Source organism: Hibiscus syriacus, unplaced genomic scaffold (assembly GCF_006381635.1).
Source record: "Hibiscus syriacus cultivar Baekdansim isolate YM2019G1 unplaced genomic scaffold, ASM638163v2 tig00109991_pilon, whole genome shotgun sequence".
Taxonomy (NCBI): domain Eukaryota; kingdom Viridiplantae; phylum Streptophyta; class Magnoliopsida; order Malvales; family Malvaceae; genus Hibiscus; species Hibiscus syriacus.
Genome location: NW_024062551.1, coordinates 120,032 through 146,535, shown reverse-complemented (window position 1 = coordinate 146,535; position 26,504 = coordinate 120,032). Strand labels below are relative to the sequence as shown.

The 26,504-nt window shown below is 33.9% G+C and overlaps 3 protein-coding genes and 1 pseudogene across 3 annotated transcripts; 1 reads left to right on the top strand and 3 right to left on the bottom strand.

The window, feature by feature from the left end:
* The first annotated feature begins 1,272 nt into the window (after positions 1–1,272).
* Positions 1,273–4,833, top strand: LOC120212011 (annotated as a pseudogene).
* Positions 4,834–5,241: 408 nt separating this feature from the next.
* Positions 5,242–7,806, bottom strand: LOC120212027 (N-alpha-acetyltransferase 50-like). The gene is made up of 3 exons (XM_039210463.1): positions 7,435–7,806; positions 5,891–6,013; positions 5,242–5,600 (listed from the first exon to the last, which is right to left on the bottom strand). The coding sequence occupies exons 1-3, from the start codon at positions 7,586–7,588 to the stop codon at positions 5,380–5,382; spliced, it is 498 nt and encodes a 165-aa protein (XP_039066394.1). The 5' UTR covers positions 7,589–7,806; the 3' UTR covers positions 5,242–5,379.
* An 833-nt stretch (positions 7,807–8,639) lies between these two features.
* LOC120211998 (V-type proton ATPase subunit c''2-like) lies at positions 8,640–10,271 on the bottom strand. Its single transcript, XM_039210444.1, has 4 exons — positions 10,117–10,271; positions 9,899–9,976; positions 9,015–9,185; positions 8,640–8,914 (listed from the first exon to the last, which is right to left on the bottom strand). Exons 1-4 carry the CDS (start codon positions 10,239–10,241, stop codon positions 8,743–8,745), a joined length of 546 nt encoding a protein of 181 aa, XP_039066375.1. The 5' UTR covers positions 10,242–10,271; the 3' UTR covers positions 8,640–8,742.
* A 9,300-nt stretch (positions 10,272–19,571) lies between these two features.
* Positions 19,572–21,115, bottom strand: LOC120212005 (gibberellin 3-beta-dioxygenase 1-like). The gene is made up of 2 exons (XM_039210447.1): positions 20,625–21,115; positions 19,572–20,166 (listed from the first exon to the last, which is right to left on the bottom strand). The coding sequence occupies exons 1-2, from the start codon at positions 21,095–21,097 to the stop codon at positions 19,602–19,604; spliced, it is 1,038 nt and encodes a 345-aa protein (XP_039066378.1). The 5' UTR covers positions 21,098–21,115; the 3' UTR covers positions 19,572–19,601.
* Between the last annotated feature and the right edge of the window lie 5,389 nt (positions 21,116–26,504).

Below are 26,504 nucleotides of genomic sequence, written 5' to 3'. Positions count from 1 at the left end.
TCCACAGCGCCCAAAATCAATACCTACACGATTAAACATCATCTTTACATCGAAACTTGTAAATTTGAAAGGTATTTAAATTATGATCCTTTTAGTAAAATTTAAAAAAGTGATATTCTTTTATACAAACAATAATCGGAAACACACTCCTCACCAATTAAGGATTGTTTCTATAGATTCCCCACATAAAAGATCATTGCCTTACTTTTTATGATATATATATATATATAATATTTTCGCGAATAAAAGCATACAACTTTGTATAAACAATTATCGAAGACACACTCCTTACTAGTCAAGGCGCGCCTCCATAAATTATTCGTACATAATAATATTTAATATTATCATACATTTTTATTATTATTAACATCATTTTATTATTTGAAGAAATATATTAGACGACGTACCAATAAAATCTCATAAATAAGATTTGAAACCTGACTAAAATAACTAAATAAATGAGTAAATAAATAAAACAATAAAATAACCAAAATGAAATAAAATGCAAATTACTTAAAATACATACATGAAATTAGGGAAATTAGGAAATAAATAACAATGATTAAACAAGCTTAATGGATAAAGGATTAAATAATAAAAACAGCAACTTTAAGACCATAATAGCAAACAGGGCAACAAACAGGAACTAAAATGAAAATAAATAAAAAATAGAGGATTCATAATTTTTTTAACTTAATTGTTTTTAAAAAACAATTAAGTTAAAAAAAATGGTTATGACAAGAGGCACCAGAAATAACAATAAATCCTAAACTATATGTGGGACTAAAATGAATAATGTTAAAATAACATGCCAAATATCGACAATAGCAAAATAATAGCAAACAATCATGATGAATTAAACTGAAAATATTTAAAAATAAAATAAAGTGTCGAATGTTGAAACAACACAGAATAGAAGCATATAGTAAAAAAGGATTAAAATAACATGAGGTAAAAATAAAAGAGCTAAATCAAGAATTTAAAAACCTCAAGGTTGTTGGATGCTTCTGGATACCAAATCGGCTCACAATCTCCACTATTGATCTCCTATTACCAACATTTGGGATATTCAAACGTCATCTGAGCCGTTAGATATTGAGGTCAAATTTGACAGTCAAATCAATTATGCAAATGAGTTAACAATACCCTAACTTTCTTCTATGATCTAGGCGTTGGATGGGTCCAGATTTAACGACCCTTGTTTTGGCAGGCTAGCTTAGGATAAAACCCTAATTTGCTTCTTAATCGAAACTATTGATTGTTTCAGATCCAATGGCCCCTGATGAACGACGCCTGGAAGGTACTTTAAAACCCTAGTTGTTGGGCCTTGCTCACATGCTTATTTTGGGCTTCATCTTGTATATTTAATGTTGGGCCTCTTGGACTTTAATTGTAATTGGGCTTTCTACTTATTTAGTGGCTTGCTAGGTCAGGCGAACACACTCATTAAACTCCTCTTGGACCATTTGACAATTTGACTCTGAAATAAAAATAAAAATGAATTAAAAATAATAATACTAGATCAAAATAAAAATGATATATATAATACATAATAATATTTATTATTTTAAATTACATTTTATATTAAATATATTATATAAATAGTAATATTTATTTTCAAATGCTAAATATGTTTTAAACCATAATATATAATATACTAATACTTAATTTCAAAACTATAATATATTATATATTATTTTCAAAACTATTTATATATATATACTATTTTTTAAAAAAACTATATATAATATAATATAATATAATATATATCACTATATCTTAACAATAAAATATATTATATATAGTTCTTCGACTATCAAAAGTTACAAATTTTATATAACTACATATATACTATATGTTAACAATATTCTATATATACTATATAACTACATATTATACTTATAAATGCTATGAAATATAAAGAAACCGAAATATTTCGGACGAAAACGAGTATCTACAAAGTCCTTCGACTATTAAAATTATAAAATAGTCATTTTATTATTCAAAGTTATAAAATGGTCATCCGATTATAGAGTGTTACATTGTTGAGTTCATGGACTATTAAAAGTTATAAAATAGTCACCCGATTATTCATTATGTTACAAACTCATTCTTTCTCATTAAAAATTTGACGATATTTTGAGCTTGATGTTAACATATTGACTATGATATTATAAAATCTGATCTCGAAATCTTAAAAGACTATCATATCTCAGTCATCATGCTAATGTCCAACTAAGATAACTGTCAATTTTTTAACAGAAAATGATGGCTTTGAAACATAACGAATAATCGTGTGACAATTGTATAACTTTTAATAATCGATGAACTTAATAAAATAATACCCTATAGTTGGAGGATCATTTATGCAAATTACCCTAAAATTTAAAAGAGTTGATTAGTCGTGGTTTTTAATTTTATTTTTTAATTTTTTAATTAATTTTTAAGGTCTAACTTTTGATTTAAAAAATTAAATCCACCAAACTTCCGCCTCATCTTCATTTCCCGCACGTAAGGAGCTGAGAGAAAAGAGAAACGATCGTAAGTAAATTTGCCGAAGGGTAGAAGGATAAGCCAAAACACGATACGATGTCGTTATGTTGCTCGTTCTCTACTGCAAAATCTCTGTCTCTCTTCTCCAACAAACCCAAAAGCTTCACCCCATGGATTCATCAAAGCTTCTTCTTCCTCCTCTTCTGCTGACATCCCCGATTTCCTCTCTGCGGATTGGTACGATGTTTCGTCCGATTTCTAAGAACTTCGATTTCTCTATAAATATATGTATGGCGATATGATTCAGACCTTTTTTCTGGTTCAATTTCCAGGCTTGAATCCAGAACGAAAAGACCTTTGGCCCGAGGCTAAATGTAAGTTTGTTGTTCTTTTTTATTGTTGTTTATGAAAAGAAAGGTTCTGATTATTAGTACGGATGCAGAATCTTGTGCGTTTGAATTTAGGAAGATATACGAAATATTTAGAGTGCAAAATCATAAAATTTGAGGGAGTGCAAAATTAGATTACTGTTAAGGATTTAAATAGCTGCCGTTATTGGAATAGCAATAGTTATATAGCAGTGATGCAGTAATGGTGCCGTTCCAAACTGTTATTGTATATTTGTGATATTTGTAATGACTGTCATAGCACTTGTTATATTAACAATTCGGATATAAGCGACTGAAAACGCAACAGTATCGCAACTTAAATCTTTGGTTACTACTTAAATTATAAGATAATTTAAAATTTCTAGTGGTGCGATCGCACCTAGCACTTCGTCGGTCCATCCTGATTGATGTTTTTTTTGTTATTTGCTTTTTACCGGTATCAAGTAACCAAGTTTAAGTTGTTGTTATAGTTTAGTGCGGAAGAAGCTGTTAAACACCAACTTGATGCATTGAAATGCAATGACCAACCTCGACAGGATTACGGCATTGAAGTTATGTACAGGGTAATTCCTATTATTATTCAATTGTCTTCTTTCTTTCTTTTTTTATATGTTAACTGTTCTATAAATATAATTTGTTTGGAATTTTGGCTATTGAAATCCGGTGACAGTTTGCAGGATTTGATCCTTTTGAAAGGTCTACATATTTTGGACCCTTCTTTGATCTAGGCCAGGTCAGTTTGTTAGAATTTTTCCCAAGGTTTATGATTCTTAGTTCTATAGATGCTGATGCTTTTCGTTTTCTGCTTTCGTCTCCATTTAGTTCGAGCGGTTTAGACGGATTTTTCACCATTCGGGCTATCGAATATTGCTTGGCCACAAGAAGAGGAAGGTCTTGAGCAGTTTGTCTGTAAAGGAGGTATTGGTTTCACATATTGACTTCTTTACTGACCTTTTCCATGTTTGTAACCTTGTTTTCTTTCTAATCGCCTGTCATTTTGTTTTCATGGTGGAGCAGAACCGGTTCAAACAACGGTTTGGATACTCGGAAGTCGTCCAAATGAGGAAGAAGTATTCGAGTTTACAATATTGCAGGTTTGTTCATTGAACCTTTTTGCTATGCAATTCTTCCTAGGAACTGATAACACCATCTGTGCCATATGTAATGCTTATATTTTTGGTGTCTTAATGTCTTTAGCTAGTAAAATATTATCAACTAAAAACCTTTTTGCCTTTTCAGTATTTCCAGCAAATTTTAGTTCTATCAAAAGTTGGAATCGTCATTGAGTCAACTAGAAGTTTGTGTTTTCATATATTTAAACATGGGAGATAGTATACGGTTATATTAATGTTTTCTGGTTCCTTTACACTTTTTTCTTGAAGTACATGTATCCAGCACCTATATCCTACATGTTTCCCCACATACGACCTGTGACCTCCGATGACCCTCCGAAAACATTGGGGGGAAAAAACGACATACTCATGTCAAACACATACCCGACTTGTAATTAAGTTGGAGTAACATAGTTTTCTGGTTGTTCTATGCTAAATTGTCAAACATTGGAGGGGCCTGAAAATATGATTATGTTATATACTCGAATGGTTATTATTATTATTATTACTATTTATTTTTCAGTTTTCATGTAAATTATAGGAGCTTGTAATCGTTAACATAGAGGATAAACTGAAAGTAGTTTTTTCTATTAGAAATTTGGAAATAAACTCTTTGCTTCGTTCGTAACTTTATTTTGGCAGAGGGTCGGTGGTTCATGGGATGGTTATTGGTTGACAGAGAGTTTACTTCACGACGGAGATGCATTTTCCGGTGGTTTAGCTTACTAACAACAGGTTGTCTCTAAATTACTAGTTCCCAACTGTTTGTATTTCACATTCATGTAGATAATGCAGAAATTATATCCACTTCCGACTTTGTAAATTTGAACCTGTATATATGATATATTTTCAGCAACAGTTTGAAACACCCTTTTTTATATATTCGTTTAATAAATGAACCAAGTCCGAATAAAGTGTGTTAAGTTCTTTTGCATTGGTGAGGCCGTCTACGACAAAGTTGCCGCCACCATTGCCGCTGCTTTTTTCAAGGGAAAGTTAAGACTTGCCATCTACAATGTCCTAGTTCATCCTTCAAGAGATGGTAATTGGGGAAAAATAACGAGACTTTTGGATTCCATGGCATAAATGTACTGAACAAGACTAACAAAATTTCCAAATAGCTGAACAACTAAGCCATTTAATCACAGCAAAGGTACACATGAACAACAAATGTATTGAACAAGGCTAACAAAATTTCAGCTCAAATGGTGCAAGAAGTGTTTATAAACCCATCACAACTCGCCTCATTAATGCCATAACTCATGTCATTCATGCATTATAGCATCCTTATCATCAGAATAATTCCCAAATGTATAGGAATTGATCAAATTCAATACCACAACAATAACGAATGCCATCCAGAGAGCAGTACTAGCTTTGGATGGTTATTTCTTCTCTTCAGATGGAGGTGCGATGAACTTGGTAAGAACAAAGCAATCGGGAGGGTCGATGTTTGTGTAATAGTTCTTGATAGTCTCGGTGATTTCAAATCCGAATTTCTTATAGAACTTGATGGCATCTTCGTTGTTTGTCTGAACATGCAAGTAGATTTCCAGTATGTGTTGCTTCAAACAAAGCTCAAGAACATGGTTCAATAGCTTTGTACCTGCAAAAATTCAAGATTTAAGCAAACCTTTTTAGACAAATGGCAAAACCAATGATACAGGGCTATGGCTCTTGCTAAAAATCAATGGCAACGTACTTTCAGCAAAAGCATGTTTGAAGCAATTAGCTAAGCATCAAATTGATTATGCTTTCATGATAGCTACGCATCCTGAGTAGCAACAAGAATGATCAGATGCTTTGAACAATTTAAAGGTTGACATGAGCTAAGATTATCCCATTTATTTCCTCTGCAAAATCTACTCCGGAAGAAAAAATGATTTGTCAACTCACCGATTCCTAGCCCACGATATGGTGCTAAAACACCCAATGTCATGATGTACACACAGATGGCCCCGCCTTCCTTCTTTTCCAGCCGACAAGCAATTGATCCAACACAGATGTCACTGTAATATGCTGAGTTAGCAAGCAAAAGAGTGATTGTTAGAATAACATGCTAAGTTTTGAATTATACAGGGCATTCTCCAACTTAATCTTCATCAGGCCCCTACTTGTGTAATAGCATGTATGCAATCATATCATGTGATGATATATGAGTGTGCATGTGTAACCATCCTAATTTGTTCCAAGTCATCAAATTGAAAATAAAAACATTAATTATTTCGAATCATAAATGCACCATACTAGTAATTGATATCAAATGCTGAAAGCATTGTGATAAAGACATCTCAAACATGCTCTGCCATTGCTAAGATCATAGAGTTAATGAGGCTAGTCACTCAAAACTTCAATCGAGTGTATTTCTTTGAGCATGACCTAAGGATTAAGGAGAAAATAAAACAAATATGCAATTACCAAGCCAGAAGAAAGTAATAGGATAATTACTCCCCGAAAAATAACAGGTTTTGCCATCAAGCTCAATATGTGCCCTCCAATGCGGCGTAGCAAATTTCAGAATCGGGAAAACTTTAGCTAGGGATTTTATGACTTGAAAATTCTCCAGAAAATTTTACTGATAGCTACCACCTATTGCTTAAAAGCTCAAAAGAAATGCGGGATATGGATGGATCGATTAAGATTTCATAATATGTGGAAGATCATGGGAGAAACGACAAGTGCACCAAATACAATTGGTACCTCATGCAAGTGAAAGGCAGCACAAGCACAACAGAACTGAAGAGTGTTGTTGAGGCATAAACTGAACATTATCTAGCCATGTTTTGAAGAGGATGAATGGTGATATCCATTTTTTTGGGTTCGATAAACCCCAAATATCGACAATTGAAAAAATAGTTAAACTATTAGTTCTTAGATGCTGCCTAACACAATAAATAGAACAAGGTTATCTAACGTGTAACTATTTAATCCAACGAACAAATTACTTTTACCAATGATGCAATGGGAGGACACTAAACTGATAACTAACAAGACATTAAATTTATCAAAGGCCACTCATAGTTCCCCTCGAAAATCAAAAGCGTAGGCTAACAATATCGAGAATATAAACATATTAAGAGGAAGTTTCAACTTCATTAATTTCAGCTTATCTTCTAAACCTTATTAAACCATATGCCAATCATGGATATCATCAAATGTCAATGTAAATCAAACTAGCCCCAAAAGGCCAACAATTTACCAATGAAAAGGACTAAAACAAGAGAATTGATAGCAAGACCAACAAATTAAATTCCTTAATACGTACAAACCATATACCGAAGAACAAAAATTGAACACCAAAGAAAACCCCAAGATTCAAAAAGAAACAATTGCGAAGAAAAAACCCAAGCTAGAATCGAACATAACAACGAGAGAATAACATGTTTTTTAAGAAAATACCGAAAACCCAGAAAAGATTAGGGGGAGGAAACGAGGCAAACCAAGCTTTGTGAATTCGCCGGAAGCCAGAGCATCGGCGTAGTACTTTTCGTTGTAACGAACGGGGAAAATAGCAGTGTTGAGCTTCTTTAACTGCATCACGTTCTTGTCCCTCACACCATCTAGTGATATTGCTACTTCTCGACCACCCGCCATTATTATGAACTCTCCAAGAAAAACAAAAAGATTAGCGGAGGGGGAGGGGGTATAACAATGGCGTGGTGAGGGGAATTGTACAGGCAGAGATAGATTTGTTGTATGTGACGACAGAGGAAAGGCAGGCTTTGAAATTTTACAGCGACGGTGGAGAGATTTGGCCTTTTTAAAGAGGGGAAAATTGGGGGAGTTTTCTTTCCCCGCTACTTTTCCTTGATTTTGATGGCTGCCATTTTACCATGAAACTTCTCTGCTTTGACTTGAGATTCAACCCAGATTTGATGTGTTCTTCCCTATAATTTTGGGTTTGGGCCTTTCTTTCCAAATAAGATCAGAAATCATATATATTTGAATTGATTCGAGTTTGTTTTTTTATCAATTCAATCTAATTCGAAAAGTATATTTCTTTTATTTGAATTGATCCGAGTTTAAAAGGATTTCATTTGATTCAGAATTTGACTCAATTTTTTTAGATAAAATTTATGTTTAATTCGACTCAATCCGACACAAATATTAAAAAATATCTTATTTTTATTCAACAAAATAAAAATTTAATTGAATATATATATATATATATATATATATATTATATCAATTATCTGTAAATATATATAAGAAAAATACAGTATTACCTCATGTTGGGTATGATTAAAAAATTTTCACCTTAAAACTCGACCTCACCCTTTAAAACCCTTAAAATACATTCAACCCAATCATTGTCGAGTTGAACTCTCGAACGACCTACTCTCTTTCGATCATTGTCGAGTTGTCGAGTCGAGCTTCCGAACGACCTACTCTCGTTCAATCATTGTCGAATCGAGCTTTCGAACGACCTACTCTCATTCAAATATGATGATCAATGAAAGTACAAACTTTGCCAAAAGTCCCAGCAAGTTTAAACACAAAGTAGAACACCTAACCATGATTCATGGTTTTCACAACAGATTTTATTTTCTCATTCAACAAATCAATTATAAGACCAAAAAACAAAAGAGATAACAATTCCAATTTCCAAGCAAGTCTCCACATACATGGTTACTGCTAACAAATAAAGGAAAAAAAAATATTTAGAGGTCATTTCTTGTAACTGGTGCATAAAACAGATTGCATTATCTCATAAATGGGTAGCTATTTTTCCTACATAGAGCATGTAATTACACGGATTTTGCAGGCCATGTTGCTTGGGCTGACATGATTATACCTACAATCACTCCAAATAGTCCAAGGGCACTGCCAAAAATCTCGATCACAAGAATCTTCACAAAAAGCGAAGAGTTCTGTGCATCGGACAGTGCGCAGCTGCTTCCGATTATTCCGACGCATAACCTGTCGCAAAGATAGGAAACGGTAAGTATACACAGAAATAAGCATAATGTCCGTTTAGATCTTTATTTAAAGACTAACTGAAAAAAGGATAGGGATGAACCCGCAAACAAGATTTGCAAAGCCAACAATAATTCCCGAAGCAAAGATTGCATATCCTGCTCTAAGAGACTCGGGTGCATATATTTGTGATGATGGCACACTCTCTAACTTTGTTTGTAAAATAATCGCAACAATTACACCATATATAGCAACAGCTTCACAGAAGATTACACTGCAATAAAATGGCAGAGTAAAATTTACTATATCGATAAGCATAGAGGCTAGAGCATTTCAAAAATAAGCAACAATGCAAAAAGTTCGAAGAAATCCAGTTGAAAAAGATGGGACATCTTTAGTTATCGAATCCGTTTTCATGACTAATAGTCGTTTGACATTAACTTCAATAACAATCATAATAATGATCGTTTTCCATTAGTACATCCACTCTAATTTACAACAGATCCAACAGACATTACACGAACCGAGTAAGTTAAGCACAAATTAGAGGGAGGCCATGTCTAGACTTGCAGGGCAATATCTGGGAACAAAAGAAATGATCTATACACAAGAAAACTAAATTTATAGCTATTCTTGTTAATCATGATTGTAGTTAAGAAAACACCCTTTCTTTCGCCTTAAACCTGGGTCAATGTTCATATCATAAACATTACACAGATCCAGGGCTAAGGACCAGGAAGAAAACTTAAAAATATAATAAAAATCCAAGCTTCCTAGTTTCCACTATCAGGTTTTCAAAGTCCAGAGACAAATTTTAGTTAAACTCAAGGAATCTGAAAGAATAAGGCAGTATTAAGGCTAGTTTATTGATAAATCATTGAAAAAACTTGATTAATAGATTAGGGTTTCTACAAATAAAAATAATTAGAAGCATTCCCAGACCAATAAAAGCAATTCAATAAAAAAGCGAAAACGAAAAACAATTACCTAATTAGATTCTTGGAAGTGATTCGAGGAGCCTTAATAGCGGCACCGATTAAACTACTCCCGGTTATGTAAATTCCCCTGTGAACATGAATTATACAAAAGAAAAGGGAATTCGATCAAAATAATAATAAAAAAGAAAAGGGAACAATGTAAAACCTAATTCATAAAATTTATGGTCAGATTAGAAGCAAAATGAAAATTGAAAGAGGAGGGGGTACCACGCAGCGCCGAGGACCGAGACGCCGATGGCGATGGCGATACCGATGGCGGAGAAAGTGTAAGGAGAAATCCTGACGAGAGATGTGGACCAGCTTGAATCTGCTACCATTGATGTACCTGCCATCTTCCTCTAATGATTTCTTCGTTGTGGAGATTGAAATAATGATGAAGAGATCATGGGAGAGATAAGTAGACAAGTCGGGTCGGGTCGGGTCGGGCTGGGCTTATGAATGCCCCCCATTAATCCATATTATTAGGGATATGCATTTAAAACTGATTTCGATCCGATTCGATCCAATTTTATAAGGTTTTTTTAAAATCGGATTATATGGGAGAGAATATCGGATTTGAATCGGAATCGAGTTAAGAGTCAAAAATATCCGACTAGACCCGACCCAATATAATATAAAATAATGTTTAAAATATTTACAAAAATGTCATCCTCCATTTGCCATTCTTCTTTATTCTTCTCCTGTTCTTCATTTATTTTGTTAGTTTTTCATTTTTCTATTGTTTTTTTTATTTCTCCTTCATTCTTGTGAGGTTTGTTTCGATTTTTCCATAAAAACAATCGTTTTCCGTCTCTCTTATCTCACATTTGCAACAATGCTTTTGAAGATTTTAGGAGGGTTTCATAATCTGAACAAAGATTCAAATATTGTATGTATTATTTGTGGATTAATTTTATTCTTCTATTTTTTGTTTTGTTTTTTGGGTTATTTTAAAAAAAAATCACCCATTTTTTCGTAGTTTAGATTTAGTTTTCCAGTTTGCTTTATTTTTAAGTTCATTATTATGCTTGGTTGTTTGTTTGGTTAGTAAGAAAACAGGGGAATAAATGGGGAATAAATGAGAAATTAGGAGAATAGACAAGAAAATAAAAAATATGGAATTGATCAGATCGGGTCGGGTGGGATCCGATTTTTAGTTTAAATTTCAAGTCGTATGTTGGGTCGGATGGAATCCTTCAAAATCGAAGGTGGGTCAAGTAAATAGTGGAGGATAACATTTTTCGGGCGGAGTTGGATGGGTTAAAAATTCAACCCGACATGACCCATGCCCATCCCTTCATATTACATCCTCAATTTTTTTTAAAAAAATTAATAATATTTTTGGTAAATTACGTATTTAGTACGTAAACTATCAGTTTTGACCCGTTTTAGTATCTAAACTTTTATTTTTTTTCAAAACTATATCTAACGTTTAGTTTTTGTTTATTTTAGTACCTGCCGTTAAAAACTTAACGAATGTGATGATGGGGTATAGCTCCAGTGGATGGACAATCAATTTGAACGGTATAAAACGAGAGAATGACGAGTCGACCAATATAGTCCAGTTTTAGTCCCATCGGACGATTGATGATGGAGATTGGAGGATAAATAAATTAAAGAATTCATCGTCAATTTGGAGAGATTGAGGTATTTTCCGGTGAAACAGAGGCGTAATCATGTTCAGGGGGTCAAAAAGGTGCGAGATAGAGAGTTTATGCTTTATTGGCCGACAGATGCAACGGTCGACGACTGTAGACCTGACGGTCAACGAGTCTGCCCATTAAGTTTTAACGTTGGGTATTAAAATGAAACAAAAACTAAACGTTATGTATGATTTAAAAAAATTGAAAATTTAGGTACTGAAATGGGTTAGAATTAATAGTTTAAGTACTAAACACATAATTTATCCAATATTTTTCCTCGGGCAATTCTCTTGGTAATTATGTTTAAAGAGTATTTGCATCTTTTTAAGCCTTAATTTGTGATTAAATATTAGAGTAACGTACACAATGGTCATCGACTGTAGCTTGTTGTTTTGTTGAGTCTTTCAACTATTAATAGTTATCAAATGATTCATTGATAAGACATTTCTTTGTTGAGCTCCCGACTATTTATATGTTCCAAACTTATTTTTTTTCTTTTACAAAATTGATGCTCATCTAAGCTAGATGTTAACGTACTTACTAAGATATATAAAATTATATTTTAATGATGTCTACTGGTATCGTCGTTGCTTTTAACCATTGGTTTGACAACATAATATTTCAGGCACTGACTCAATGACATAATATAAACGGAGTATCATTCTTCAAAATATAGCTCTCACGGTTTGGGGATCATATTTTATCATATTCAAGTCAATAAGTTAATATCTAGTTTAGACAATCACTAATTTTTTAACAGAAAGTGATGAGTTTTTGAATATATGAATAGTTGGATGACCATCTCATAACTTTTAATAGTCGAAAGACTCAACAAAATAACGTTATATAGTCGGGGACTCAACAAAGTAATATTCTATAATCAAAAGATCATTTATGTATTGTCTTAAATATTATTTAGGCCTTGTTTATAGTATTTAGTAGAGTATTTAATAGAAGAGATTAAGAGGATTGTTTTTAATCTTCATTCAAGATAATATATTTGAGTGTTTTTATATTAATTGATGGTTGTGTTTAGTGGCAGATTCATTCTTAGTTTAGGTGGGTATGTGCTTACTCTAAAATTTAATTTTTTTCGAAAAGTTATTTATTTTGTTGGTTGTGCATTAATTCGGATCGTGTACTGTAGAGGCAGAGGGTGATCCTTCTAATTCAATTTGTTCTATTCTTAAACACCAAGATTCAAACCTCTAACATTGTTTAAGAGATTTAGTGTCTTACCTTACTAGACGATATGTATATTGATCTAAATAGACAAATTATTTAGATTATGAGACTAATGAAGTAATGATGATGATCATAAGTGAAATTCATGATAATAATTATAGTACGATGTCTATAGTTATAGAGTTAGCCATCTAGGTGTTCGTGATTGAAAAAGAAAAGAAAGACAAACTATGTGTTACAATGCGATAAATTTGTAAAATTTTAGGGGACGAAAATAAATTTTTAATAGAAAATACATAGAAAAAATCTAAAATATATGATAATTTTAAAATTTTAAGATACGACTATTCCACCTGCTCCTTTAGTTTCATCATAAAAGCTTCTCTCATGATGATTTACCACATGAGAGCTAAGAAAATATGGAGAAAAGGTCTTGATGGAAGCTCTTCAAGTTGGTGCATTTGAAAAGCTTCTGTTGCTCATACAAGTTGGGTGCAATGGCCGGGAGAGATTGTCTCTGGGCAATGAATTTAGGATAGTATAGATGGCGAGGAAAGCTACATGAAAATCCGGTCAAAGTTCTATCTTATATGATAAAAATAGTGTCAGATCAGCTGATTAGTGTCGCAACAGTATTCTATCACCGTCGTTAATGGTTATTAATGGTGAGTGGTCGACTTATTATTATAAATGAATAATATTAATGATCAATTCGTTATTTCTAAAACTTGATCGATTTATTATTATAAATGAATAATATTAATGACAAATCGTTATTTCTAAAACTTTAGCGGAGAAAACAACAATATACTTAAAATTTGCCTTTCACTCTAGAAGAAACAGTTTCCCACGCGTTCCCCAAGAGAACAATAGTAAGAGACGGCAAGCAAATAGGTGGTTGCTTCATTGGACGGTCCAACCCACGTGGTTTATTCACTAATGGCCAGCTTCGGGTCCTTCTCACCCTATCGTCGTCTGACCAACAACACCAACCAACGACGCTCAAACAACTAGGCGAGTTTTGATATATATATATATATATATATATATATATATATATAAGTTTATATTATTATTTAGACTAAAAAAATATTTTAGGTTTTTAAATAAAAAATGATATATTTTAGTTACTTATTTGCGATATAAACTTAGATATATTTAGGTTTAAGTCAAGTAAGATGTAAATGTGAATTTTGATCTAAAAAATCATATTTAGTTTCGGGTCAAATGAAATCTTTCTAAACCCAAATACGAATAGAGAAATTTGATTTTTTAATACCAAAATTCCAATCCGACCTTACATGATGATCCCTACCCCTAACTAGGGGTGTAAACGAGTCAAGTTGAGCTCGAGTATTGCTGAGCTCGACTCGAAAACTCTAAAATGGGGCTCGATTTGACTCGAAAACTCGGAGCTTAAAATTTTTAAACTCGATTCGAACTCGAAATCCTGAACTGAAGCTCGTGAGCAGCTCGAAATGAAAACAAATTCTTAAACTTAACTCGATTGAAGCTTCAAACTCAAACTCGAACCTGAACATTAAATACATGAAAATCTTATTATATTTTTGTAAATAAATCATTACATAAATGTTAATATTATTAATAATTTATTTTTTAAAAAATAAAATCTTAATTATTATATTTTCGAGCTGCTCACGAGCTTTTCGAGTCGAATATCAAGTAGCTCGTTTCGGCTCGTTAAGAACTCGAGTCGAGTCCATTCGATCCGAGTATTTATTGAGCCTTGATCGAGTCGATCTCGAGTAGCTCGCGATCTGTCTCGTCTCATTTACAACCCTACCCCTAACCCCTTGTAACATGTTAAAGTCCCTCTCTCTCTATGAAACTCCCTCTTTTTTCCATAATTGTTGGCCGAGAGATCAAATCTTTTGGGAGGGAGAGAGCAAGGAAATGGTTATTTCAACAAGGTGCTGCCTCAACGTGTCCCCTCCAACCCCAAATCCTGGCTCAGACAACCCTTCTTTTAACACCAAGGGACCCCAAGTTGCATGGTAAGTCAAAATATGTGTTTTAGGGTTCACCAGTGTTTTTTCTCTGCAGGATTGGGTACTTGAAAGTTTTGTGGAATTCGTTTTAGGCCGAAGGACGATAAATGGAGGAAGCAATGCGCATTAGGCTTGGCCTGCATGATGATCGGGTTACAAGTAGGCGACATGAATGCCAACTGCGCCATCGCTAGAGAAATTCCATCGGTCGCCGTGGAATCGAACTCGAGAGTGATCGGCCCATCGGAGATGGGAGGCTATTGGTTTCTCTGATAATGCACCATTAATAAAAGAGAAGGTGGCTTGGAAAACAATAGCCGGCTGCTTCTCTATGTGATTTCCACATTGTTGTATAGACCAAGTCAGTGGCGGACGGAACGATTATTCTTGAAAATTTTAAATTATCATATAATTTAAATATTTTTATGAAAATAATGTATCCGTCCCTAGAATCAATACCTATTGATTGTAACATAAATGATGAAAAATGATTAAATTCAAATCTTATTACTTGAATGGGTCTAGTTGTAGTACTCGATTGGTGCCATTTGAGTTGGGTGTAGTAGAGTAGTACACATGCAGTACAAGTTGAACGAATATCTTATTATATAAGGAGGCGCCGTTGTGGGGAAATGCACCTTATTATACGATTAAAAAAAGATGTTATCGGTTTTGTTATTGTTTAAATAATAAAATCGGTCAAAAATGACCGAAACATTATTAGGCGTTGCCAGTTTTGTTATTATTGGGTGTTTTAACCAGATTTTGAAAAAAAATGACTGGAAACATTATTAGGCGCTATCGGTTTTATTATTGTTGGGCTTTTTACTAGAAATGTTAAAAAAAAATATTTTAAGTAAAAATAATAATATTTTCGATAATTTTTTAACGATTTTGTTATTTTTTAAATAACAAAACCTGAATGACCTTTTTTAATTGTATATTAAAATGTCGTACAGTAGAATTTCCCGCCGTTGTGGACCACGCCCATGCATGGATATTTCAATCTACTTTGGGCTTGGGGAAAGACCGAAATTATGCTAAAAAGCCTAAATATGACCGAAAATGATATTTTTCTTGTTAAAATAAAGGGTAAATTAAATATTTAGCACCTAAACTATCAGTTTTAATCTATTTTAATACTTAAACTTTCAATTTTTTCAAAATCATATATAACATTTAGTTTTCATTTCATTTTAGTATACTGTCGTTAAAAACTTAACACGTTTAGTACCGAAACTAACAATTTTGGTTCGCTTTAGCATATACACTTTCAATCTTTTCGAAACTTAAAATTAAATTTTGAACAACGGGTACTAAATGAAACAAAAACTAATTTTTTTAACGGCGGGATACTAATATGAAACAAAAAACTAAACTTTAGGTATCGTTTTAGAAAATTAGAAGTATTACTAAAACTGACTAAAATTGATAGTTTAAATACTAAACGTTTAATTTACCCTAAAAGAAGTTTTTTTTGTATACTTTTGCACTTTATTTACAAGTTTTTTTCGTATAGTATGGGAATATATATATATATATGTGTGTGTGTGTAGTCAAAGAATTTTAAAGACTTTTTTTTGACCCATGAGCCAAATTAAAATTTAGGGCAAAACACATTAAAGATCTATAAACTATATTTATATGATCATTTTAATCATCAAACTTTTAAAAATTATAAAATATTAATTAAACCTTTTGAATAATTATAAAACAATGGCTTAATGCCCAAATAAGTGCCTAAACTATGCCTTTTTTGCCAACTAAGTGCCTACAATTTTTTTGACCCAACCGGGTGTCTAACGTTACAAACGTTACCCTTCTAGGTGCCCAGGTGATTAACACTATTAGTTTTCCCCCATTAAGTGCCACGTGTCAACACCTGATAATTTTAAAATTTATTTTTTATAAAAACTATTAAAACTATTATTATATTTATAAAAAAACCCTAACTTATCTTATATTATAAAACAACTCCAAAATACTAAATCCTAACCTTAATCCACCGTCAGTGCCTTCTTCGGCCACCACCGTCGTTGCCGACGTAGTCCTTGACATCATCCTAGTTATATGCCATCATAGTTGTTGCCGATTCACCATTGAAATCGCATGGGATCACGATTTTCATCCTAGGGTTCGTGAGATTTAAAATGTCGATTTGTGGTCGATTGATCGTCAACATGTCACGATTTCATAGGGGTTATGGTCGTCGGGGGGAAGGGAGGGCGGGTGGAGCTTCTTTGACGGTAAAGGTTGGTGATCGATGTGGGTTTAGGGTTGAAATGAAAGTTCTCAAAGTTTAGGGTTATTTTAAAATTTATGTTTTTTAATATATAATTTTATTTTTATATAAACTTTTTAAAATTACCAGGTGTTGACACATGTCACTTAACGGGGAAAACTAACGGCGTTGACTACCTGGGCACCTAAAATGGTAACATTTGTAACGTTAGACACCTGGATGAGCCAAAATAACCATGGGCATTTATTTGGCACAAAAGGGATAATTTGGGCACTTACTTGGGAATTAAGCCTCAAACAATTATTAAACCTCCCGAAACCTCTTAGGTTCCCTCTCTCCCACATAAAACCAAAGGGTGACATCATCCAAATCCCTCCAAATCAGCCATTTATTTCTCAATGGGTAAATTACACTTTTAGACTTCCAAACTTAGATTTTTCTAAAAGAATCTCCTTTTTCTAGGCACAAATGGACCCAGTTGAGGTCTAACAAGCCTCAGGGGTCCAATTAGATTTACATACGGCCCATGACCACCTCGTGTCAACTCCTCACGCGTTGACTCAAAAATTTGGATCGTTACAAAAATAGCATATCAAAACATGAAATATATATATAATTGTCAAACCAACCACTAAGCTTACACAAAACATAGCTAAAAAAGGCTACTCAATACACATAGTGACACTTATTTGCATAGCTACCATACATTCCCCTGAACTTCCAATCTTTACACTTTAGCCCTAAACTTTCAATCTCTACACTTTAGTCTTCAGTTGGAAACTGAATCGTATTATACATTTAACCTAACCAAATTATTTTCATCAAACATATATTCAAAGGCTTAAGATAGTTTTAAACTTCTCAAAATCGTTTTTTGATCATCGGACATCGAAAAATTCTGGACTTATTTTCGGAGTGTTATATTAGTTACTTGGTCAGTAATTACGATTCACGAGTCCCTATATATTATTAGATAAAAAGACCAAAAAAAAATATGTTTGGGAGAAAAAGGAGAAGTTCACTTGCCGCTATTATGGTCTCATATGTCACATTAGTCCTTACATTATGGGATTCTAAATTTTTTGATATGAAAGCAAATATGAGATGTTCAAAGAAAATCTCATAAGAAAGTGCGGGCGAGAAAAAGTTAGCTTTGTAGATCAAACACTAGTTGATTATGGGGATGATTATGGGGATGGGCATAGGACTCGAACTTAACGGGTTTCGATTAGGTTGGGTCGGTTTTCTTAAAAAAATTAGGGCTCAGGTTGGGTTTTTTAGAAGTTGTGTTCGGGTCGGATCGGGTTCGGGTTTAAGGTGAAAAATATCTAATCCAACCCCAAAAAATATATAATTTTTTGGATTTTATTTTGGGTTGGGTCAGCCGGTTTGGATTTTATCTCAAAAATTCGGATCGGATTCGGGTCGGGTGGAGGATTTAAATTTTTTAGGTCGGGTTGAACGAAACTCGAACCGTACTCATCCCTAGTTGATTATTGTAGATCACACATTAGTTAATGAATACTTTTCTCGGTCTTATGACTAAGATAAATTGCATTATCTATTCTTATCAGTTTAATATATGCATAATTACGATTCGATTTATTAATCTAAAACGATACCACGAATACGAAAATTATTCGTTAGTCTGCAACATAATCTCCATATAAAGGAACTCATTCTTAATGTTTCTAAGGATGTAAATAAATCGAGACAAGTCGTAATTTATTCGAATTTATGTTGCGGGTGTTACGGATATTATAAAATGATTCATTTTCTAAAAACAACTATGATTTTATGTTGCAGATGCAATTTGTAATATCGCGATGATATTAGAAAACATTACGATACGACCGTCATACTGTGTTGTAGCCGTAATTTAAGTACCATGTATTGAGGAGATTACGTGTCGGTAATAAATTGTATGCCTAGGTTTCATTTGAATTCAACAAAATCTGCAGTCGGCAGGTTGAACCAAGTACCAACCGTTCTCTCTTCCCTTTTGTTCTCCGTTTGGTAAAAGAGGACTTGATCTAGTTCTGCAGTCGGCAGGTTCAACCATATATCATTTTCACAGTCAAAGCTGCAATATCACACACGTCTGAACACAATTCCATCGAGTGATTAACGTTGAAATTGTCGAGTGGACACCGATTCTTCCTTTTCTTCCTTAGATAGAGAGCAAATCTTGAACCTTCAACCCATGCAGATGACATGTTCATAAGAAACGTGTCAATTATCATATATTTTATAGAATTTTATAAGTTAAAGTTTATCCCCTATAATTATATAAGGTCAAATTCGTCCCCCTAACATAAAATCATTCGTCCGTCCGGAGCAACACATTGACACAAACTTAAAAGTGACTCAATTATTCCCACCATTTCATTTTGATTTCATTTTTTTGCTTAATTATTTACAGCTAAAATAAATAAATAAAACTATTAGTGTGATAATTTTTTTATTTTTTTCGATAATAATGTGACCTTATAGTAACAAGTTTACATTACCATGTTAAAATTCTTTAACTACTGAGGTATTTATTTACATTAAAATCACACAACTTTGGCACTAACCTTCATTAGGGGAAAAATAAAGAAAGAACAAGGGAAAGGAAAACAAGCCTGATTAATATTAAATTCTAATAAACGAAAGTGCTTCCACGAAATTCGTAGACTTAATGCCCACGTATTCTTTGACCGTCACAGATCGGTATCTAGGTTTTTCGCCTGAATTTAAGAGCTTTAACAATGGCGACACTCTACAATCCGAGGGTAATCCATAGAAGTAAGCCTCCGATAACCGGTGATACCCTTCTTGGTTCAGAACAGCTCTATGAAGCGCGCTCTTGAACCGAGCGTTCGATAAAATATGCAAAAGGTCGCCGACGTTCACCACGAGGGCACCGGCGATGGGGCGAACCGAAACCCAACCGGCTCCTTGTTTGAAGATCTGGAGGCCACTTAGGGCGCTTTGGTGTAGAATGGTCAACAGGGATGTGTCTGTGTGTGGGGCTAGACCCATGGCTCGGTTCGGATTGGGGCACGGTGGGTACGAGTTCAGCTGCAGGGCGGCGCCGAATGGTGAACCAACGTCCCGGTTTAGGTCTTCTCCGGTGATTTCCAGCGATCCCAGGATGAGGTTTGTTAGCTTCTCGGCTTCAGCTTCCATTTTCTTTTGATATCTTTCCATTACATCGCTGTTCAACACCCAAAAACTCATGTTCATAACGATAGTAATTGGTAATATCTTTCATGTCATGGCAACGATGAAGGACGGATCCAGAAGCCCGATGGAGGCGGTCGTTTCTTTAACAAATTTAGATTCTTATAAAATCTATATATTTTCTCTGTATATTCTATTGATAATTTATTTTAGCTTCTAAAATTTTATAAGTTTATCTTTTTAAATCTTACATATCAAACTATATCTATCTCAGGTCTCGATAAGAAGAAGTTTCAAAACACATAGTTCGGAACATAGTATTTTATTGCAATAAGGGTATAAAATTTTAAGGGACAAATGTCGATAAATTTTTTTAATTATTACATCTAGAATATATGATGACTTCAATTTTTTTAGAGTGCTATCCCTGCATGCTCCCTCTTGATCTATCCCTAGCTCTACGTGCATGCATGAAAATTGCATGGAACTTACCAAAAACGTGCATTGTCGTTAGGCCAAAGCATCCTAGCATGATCTGCCGGTGAATCCATGATGGTGAACCCTTCATGCCACATATACTTGGGGAAAAACTTCGATATCCGAGGTAGACCATATCCAGTGGCACCTTCCGGTTCACGTAAAGCCTTCATCTTCGTCTCGACCGGGAGGGAAAACAATCGTCGAGTCTCCGACTCGATTTCTTCAAGAAGATTCAAAGGAATACCATGGTTAATAACCTGGAAAGCACCCCATGTCTCACATGCTTGCCCCACGAGTTTTGCGGCATCGGTATCTTTAAGATCGATGGTCGGGATCGTTAACCGGTGATCGGATGAGAAGTCGTCGGATTTAGGCCACACGTGTGAATCGGGAACCGTTCGGACAGAGTTGAAATCCAAAGGAATGATATGGTGGAGGTGGATCGGATTTTCTCTATATACTTGGGAGAGAGTGCTTGTGGCCATGATAAGCTCAAAGATGAAGAAAAAGTAAACCAAAAAGTTAATACACTATGCTTAAGGGTTTTGTTGTGTTGATTAGTAAAGCGTACTATTATATATACATGTATATGGTTGTCATGTCTTAATATAATATAATATAATTAGAATTTTATTTTATTTTATTTTATTTGAAATTATATAATATAAATACGATAGACAAATTCTGATTAAAATATAATATAAAACTAACGTAAATACAAACATATAATAAATTAGGCCACACGTGTGAATCGGGGGTTGTTCACCCTTTCTAATTTAGACGTAGAGTCGTGGTTGGTAGTTTTATAGAGGAGAAGGATAGAACAATTGGATTGAACATGACGGTGAACAATCATCGGGAGAAAGATGTGAAAACTAGAGAGGGAATTCGAGAGAGATAGGTACAAAAGGAGTCTGAGAGAAAGAATCCAGATTCTTTCAATGTTGGTGTGAGGCCTAAGATTATGATAGCTATTCGTAGGCAAATAAAATGATTAGAAACGACTTTTAAATAATAAATTTGACTCTCATAGATCACATGAACTTGTTAGCGATCACGTCAGGGGTTGTTAATTGCTCGGAGAACGTAAAATTTCTGAAAGTTTCAACAAACTCTAAAAGATATAGAGTTATGAAGGAAGTGGAAAGGAATTCTAAAAACCTCAACAAAATGACAGTGGAATGTTACTTAAAAGATATAACAAAGCTCTAATATTCAAATTTTAATGCTATAACAATTTAGGGTAAAGTATACAAATGGTCCCTCGACTACAGAGTGTTGTTTTATTGAGTCATCCGACTATTAAAAGTTACAAAATGATTTTCTAACTATATGGCATTACTTTTTTGAGTCCCTTGACTATTAAAAGTTACAAAATGGTCATCTGACTATTCATTGTGTTCCAAACTCGTCCATTTTTGTTAAAAAAATGATAGCGGTTTGAGCTGGATTTTAACCCGTTGATTGTGATATGATAGACGTTTGAGACTCGGAGATCAGATTATATCATATATTAATTAGCCAGCATGTTAACACCCAACTCGAATTGCCATCATTTTTAACAGAAAAAGGAAGAGTTGGGAACACAATGAATAGTTAGGTAACCGTTTTGTAACTTTTAATAGTCACGAGACTTAAAAAAGTAACGTCTTATAGCCGAAGGACCATTTTACAACTTTTAATAATTGAATGACTCAATAAAGCAACACCATGTAGTCGAGGCCATTTATGTACTTTACCCAATAATTTAAAATACACACAACAAAACATAAATATAGAGATTATCGAATCTGAATTAGATGGCACATAAGATGAGGTAGGTAAGGGCGGCTGTTTGGACAGAGATTTAGAATAATTTGGAGTTATTCGTTGAAAAAGACAAGACAAGGAACAAACAATGTGGAAAGTTGGGGGATCTCAATGACTGAAAACAGTTTTTTTGTTACATGGTTAGCAGGGACTCTTTTTTAATTAATTAAAATTTCATTTCCTTTTAACTTTTGTGTGCTTTGTCCTCAGCTGTAAACTTTTGGGAAATTTGAGGACTGCTTAATTTTAAAAGTTGAATGCTCCCAAGTCCAATGATGATAATTGCATAAAATACAATTAGCCGGACTAGTTTGTATTTTCTTTTGTTTCTTCTATCAAGGAGTAGATCAAACGATTTCAAAATTGAACAAATAAATAGACAAATAAAATACAATCGTATAAAATCATATGTTTGAATCATCTTCGATTTCGACCTGACATCAGTCAATTGTAAGAAGTAGTTGGTTGTCAATTGACAATTTTACCTCTCTGTCACACCTACAAAAGCGACAGTCTCTCTCTAATTGTTTATACAATTGATGGTCTCGGTACTTCCTTCCTTCTCGAAAAATTTTTCTTATTGAAGAGAACATCACAAGCGGATTCCACTTTCTTGCATCGAATGTGCAAGGTTTAGAAAACTGTGTTAACCTTCATGACAACGTCCATTTTTAAATTAATTCAATCCGAAAAAATTACTTCTAAGATAATAATTTCTATCGCGAGATAATAACTAATATATCATTTTGCAGTATACTTGGTAACACCAAAAACCTTGATCACTAGCCTTGCACTCTACCTACCAACGCATAAACATGGTCGCCCACATGTGATTGTACGAATAATGCTAACATGGCATTGAGAAAATATTTGTATGATGCATCTTTAATATAATGACAAATGGTATCGTTTAATTTTTATTAACGTCAGATTATATAGTTGAACTTAGATCTAGAAAATAATTAAACTATATTATATAAATATAAGACAAATACACGAATTATTGTAGGAAGAAAATCATTCTTGGTGAGATGGGATCAAAATTTGTATAGTCTAGGAGCTCTCTTAGGGATGGGCATGGCTCGGGTTTCGGCCAACCCGACCCGAAAATTTTACATCCTTCATCCGACCCGAAAAATATATACCCTCCACCCGACCCGAACCCAACCCGACTTTTTGAGATAAAATCCGAACCTGACCCGACCCTACCCGAAATAATAAAAAATATTATTTTTATTCAATAAAAACAGTGATTTAATTAAAAAATAATATATAGAGGGGCATTATTGTAATTATTCCTAAATATATAAGATAAAATTATATATTTTTTCGGGTCGGGTTTTTTCATCCCAAATCCGAATCCGACCGACCCGACCCGAACATCAACTTTAAAAAACCGAACCCAAATTTTTAAAAAAACCCGACCCTATCGGGTCCCATGCCCATCCCTAAGCTTAAGGGTGAGCAACGAAACCGAGAAAACCGAAAAACCGACACAAACCGAGTAAAACGGTTCGGTTCGGTTCGGTTTGGCTTTAAACGGTTCGGTTTTCGGTTCGATTTAAAGGCTTCATTTTTTTGATTCGGTTCGGTTCGGGTTTTCCATATGGAACCCATTTGTTCCATATTGAACCGAATAGGCAATTTTTGTAAAAAAAATTATAGTTTCAAGTGATTTTTTCATTGAAAAACCGAACCGAACCGAACCGAAAAACCCGAACCGTTAAAAAACCCGAACCGAACCGAAAAAACCGGTTTCGGTTTTTTCGGATTTTTAACTATTTGGTTTCGGTTTCGGTTTAAATATTGAAAAACCGTTTATTTCGGTTCGATTCAGTTTTTGATAAAAAAAACCGAACCGAACCGAACCGAACCGAATACACCCCTACCTAAGCTTACTATGCTCCAAAAAGAAGAGCAAGCAAGAAATTATTATTATTTTATTAAGCTAAGGTGATTATAAAATAATATATGTTTTAAATACTATCAATGTAACATCCTCCATGCTGGGTTAGTGATTAATTTGCAAAGTTTTAACATTTGGTGATTTAAGTAAAATGATGGAAGAGTTTAATGATCTATTTGGGTTATTGGGTGTAGGATTGAATCATAAAGAAGGAGAATTAAGAGGGCAAAAGAGTAATTGAGTAAATGAAATAATTAAATATTCCTTAGGGTGATATTATAAATCACGTGGGCATTTGAGATAAGCCTTCCAGACTTTTCTCTTCTTCTCTTCCTTCTCCAACCGTGTGAAGCTTGCAAGTAAAGGTGAGAATCTTAACCTTGGTAGTTTCTTTGATTTTTAGATTGGAAATGGAAGTTTGGATGTTATATAAGCTAAAGGAAAGCTTATGTGACATTAAGACAACAAGATAAGTGTTTTAGAGATAGATTTGGAAAATGAGTTTTTAAATGGAAGTTTGATATGGATGAGTTTTTGAAGTTTGAATAAGATTTTTGACCTGTCAATAAGTTAATTAAGAAGTATGAGGTAATAGAATTGAAATTAGAACAAGTTTAAATTTGAGTAAGATTCTTCAATTCCATATGGATGATTAGTTTTTTTTTTTATAGTTTAGAGGTATTGAATGGATAATAATTAGTTGAAGTAAGTGTATGAAAGCTAAGAGTATTAAGGAGAGTGAAATATGTATGTTTGAGCTGAAATGAGATGATTTCCGGGCTCAAAATAGGATTTCTGGGTTAGGGGAATCGGTACCCATTCAAGGGGAACCGATACCCCCTCAACGAATATGAAATTCCAGAATGCTAGAGGGGAATCGATACCCCCAGGGGGAACCGATTCCCCCATGAAAAAAAAAGAAGAAAGAAAAGAAAGAAAGACTAAGCTATTAATTCCTTAAATTAGTAAGCTATTAAAGCTTAATTTCAAGACATAGACATCTGATAATCATCTTGGAAATTATGTTTATGTAGATACCGAGCCTACACGAGTTCGGGAACAATCTACAAGTAGGATCGATCGAGGAAAAGGCAAAGAAATATAGGTGAGTGCATATGCATAGCATAATTATAGAAATATACTCCATTCTAGACTTGTGATAAGTCTAGATTTTATATTTTGGTACATGAGCATATTCTGTATTATGAGACATGACATGAGTTCATATAAAATGCATTATATGACATGAATATGTGGGAAAAGTTATGAGCTATGTGAAAAGGTAAGAATTTACATGTCTACGCGATATACACTACGTGAAATGTAAAAGCCCATGTTATGTAGATGAGAACTATAGGTATAGTTGGCATGCCAAGGGTAGAGGGTCTACGCGGTCCTTCGGGACATATGTATATTCTTTGGAACATGTGTGAAGTCTTGAAAGACACATACTTGATCCTTAGTATATGTATATGGTTCTTAAGGAATTCTATGTGGTCCTTATGGACATCATTATATGGCACTACGGTGCAATTCTACGCGGTCCTTCGGGATATATATATATTCTGTGGAACATGTGTGAAGTCTTGGAAAGACACATACTTGATCCCTAGTATATGTATATGATTCTTAAGGAATTATATGTGGTCCTTATGGACATCATTATATGGCACTACGGTGCAATTCTACGCGGCACTTCGGTGCATTTATACGAGCTGTGGTGACAGCATAGTGCACAACCTCACATTACTCAGATACCTTAGGTTCTCAATATGCTATCATGGGCCAATAAACTTATTCATACAAATTCATGCATGTTAAAGTCATACGCTTACAGGTATGTATATTGATGATGTAGACTACATTGATTAAGTACATGTTTGCATCTCATTTCATATGATCATGACATGTTCATTACACTGCCTGGTTATTATTATTACATTGCCTCACTAAGTCGATGACTTAGCGTGTGAGTGTTTCACACGTAGGATCCGAGAACATAGACGAGACAGGTGAAGCAGCTTGACAGCATTACTCCTGCAACCACCAGATCAGAAGCAACTTAATCAGTAGGTCATTTTGTTATGTAAATGGCAGTTGGCATGTAATTAAAGGGTTAAGTTGTGTATGCTCTGAATATTTTGATAAACTTATATTACAATATGTATATTATCGTA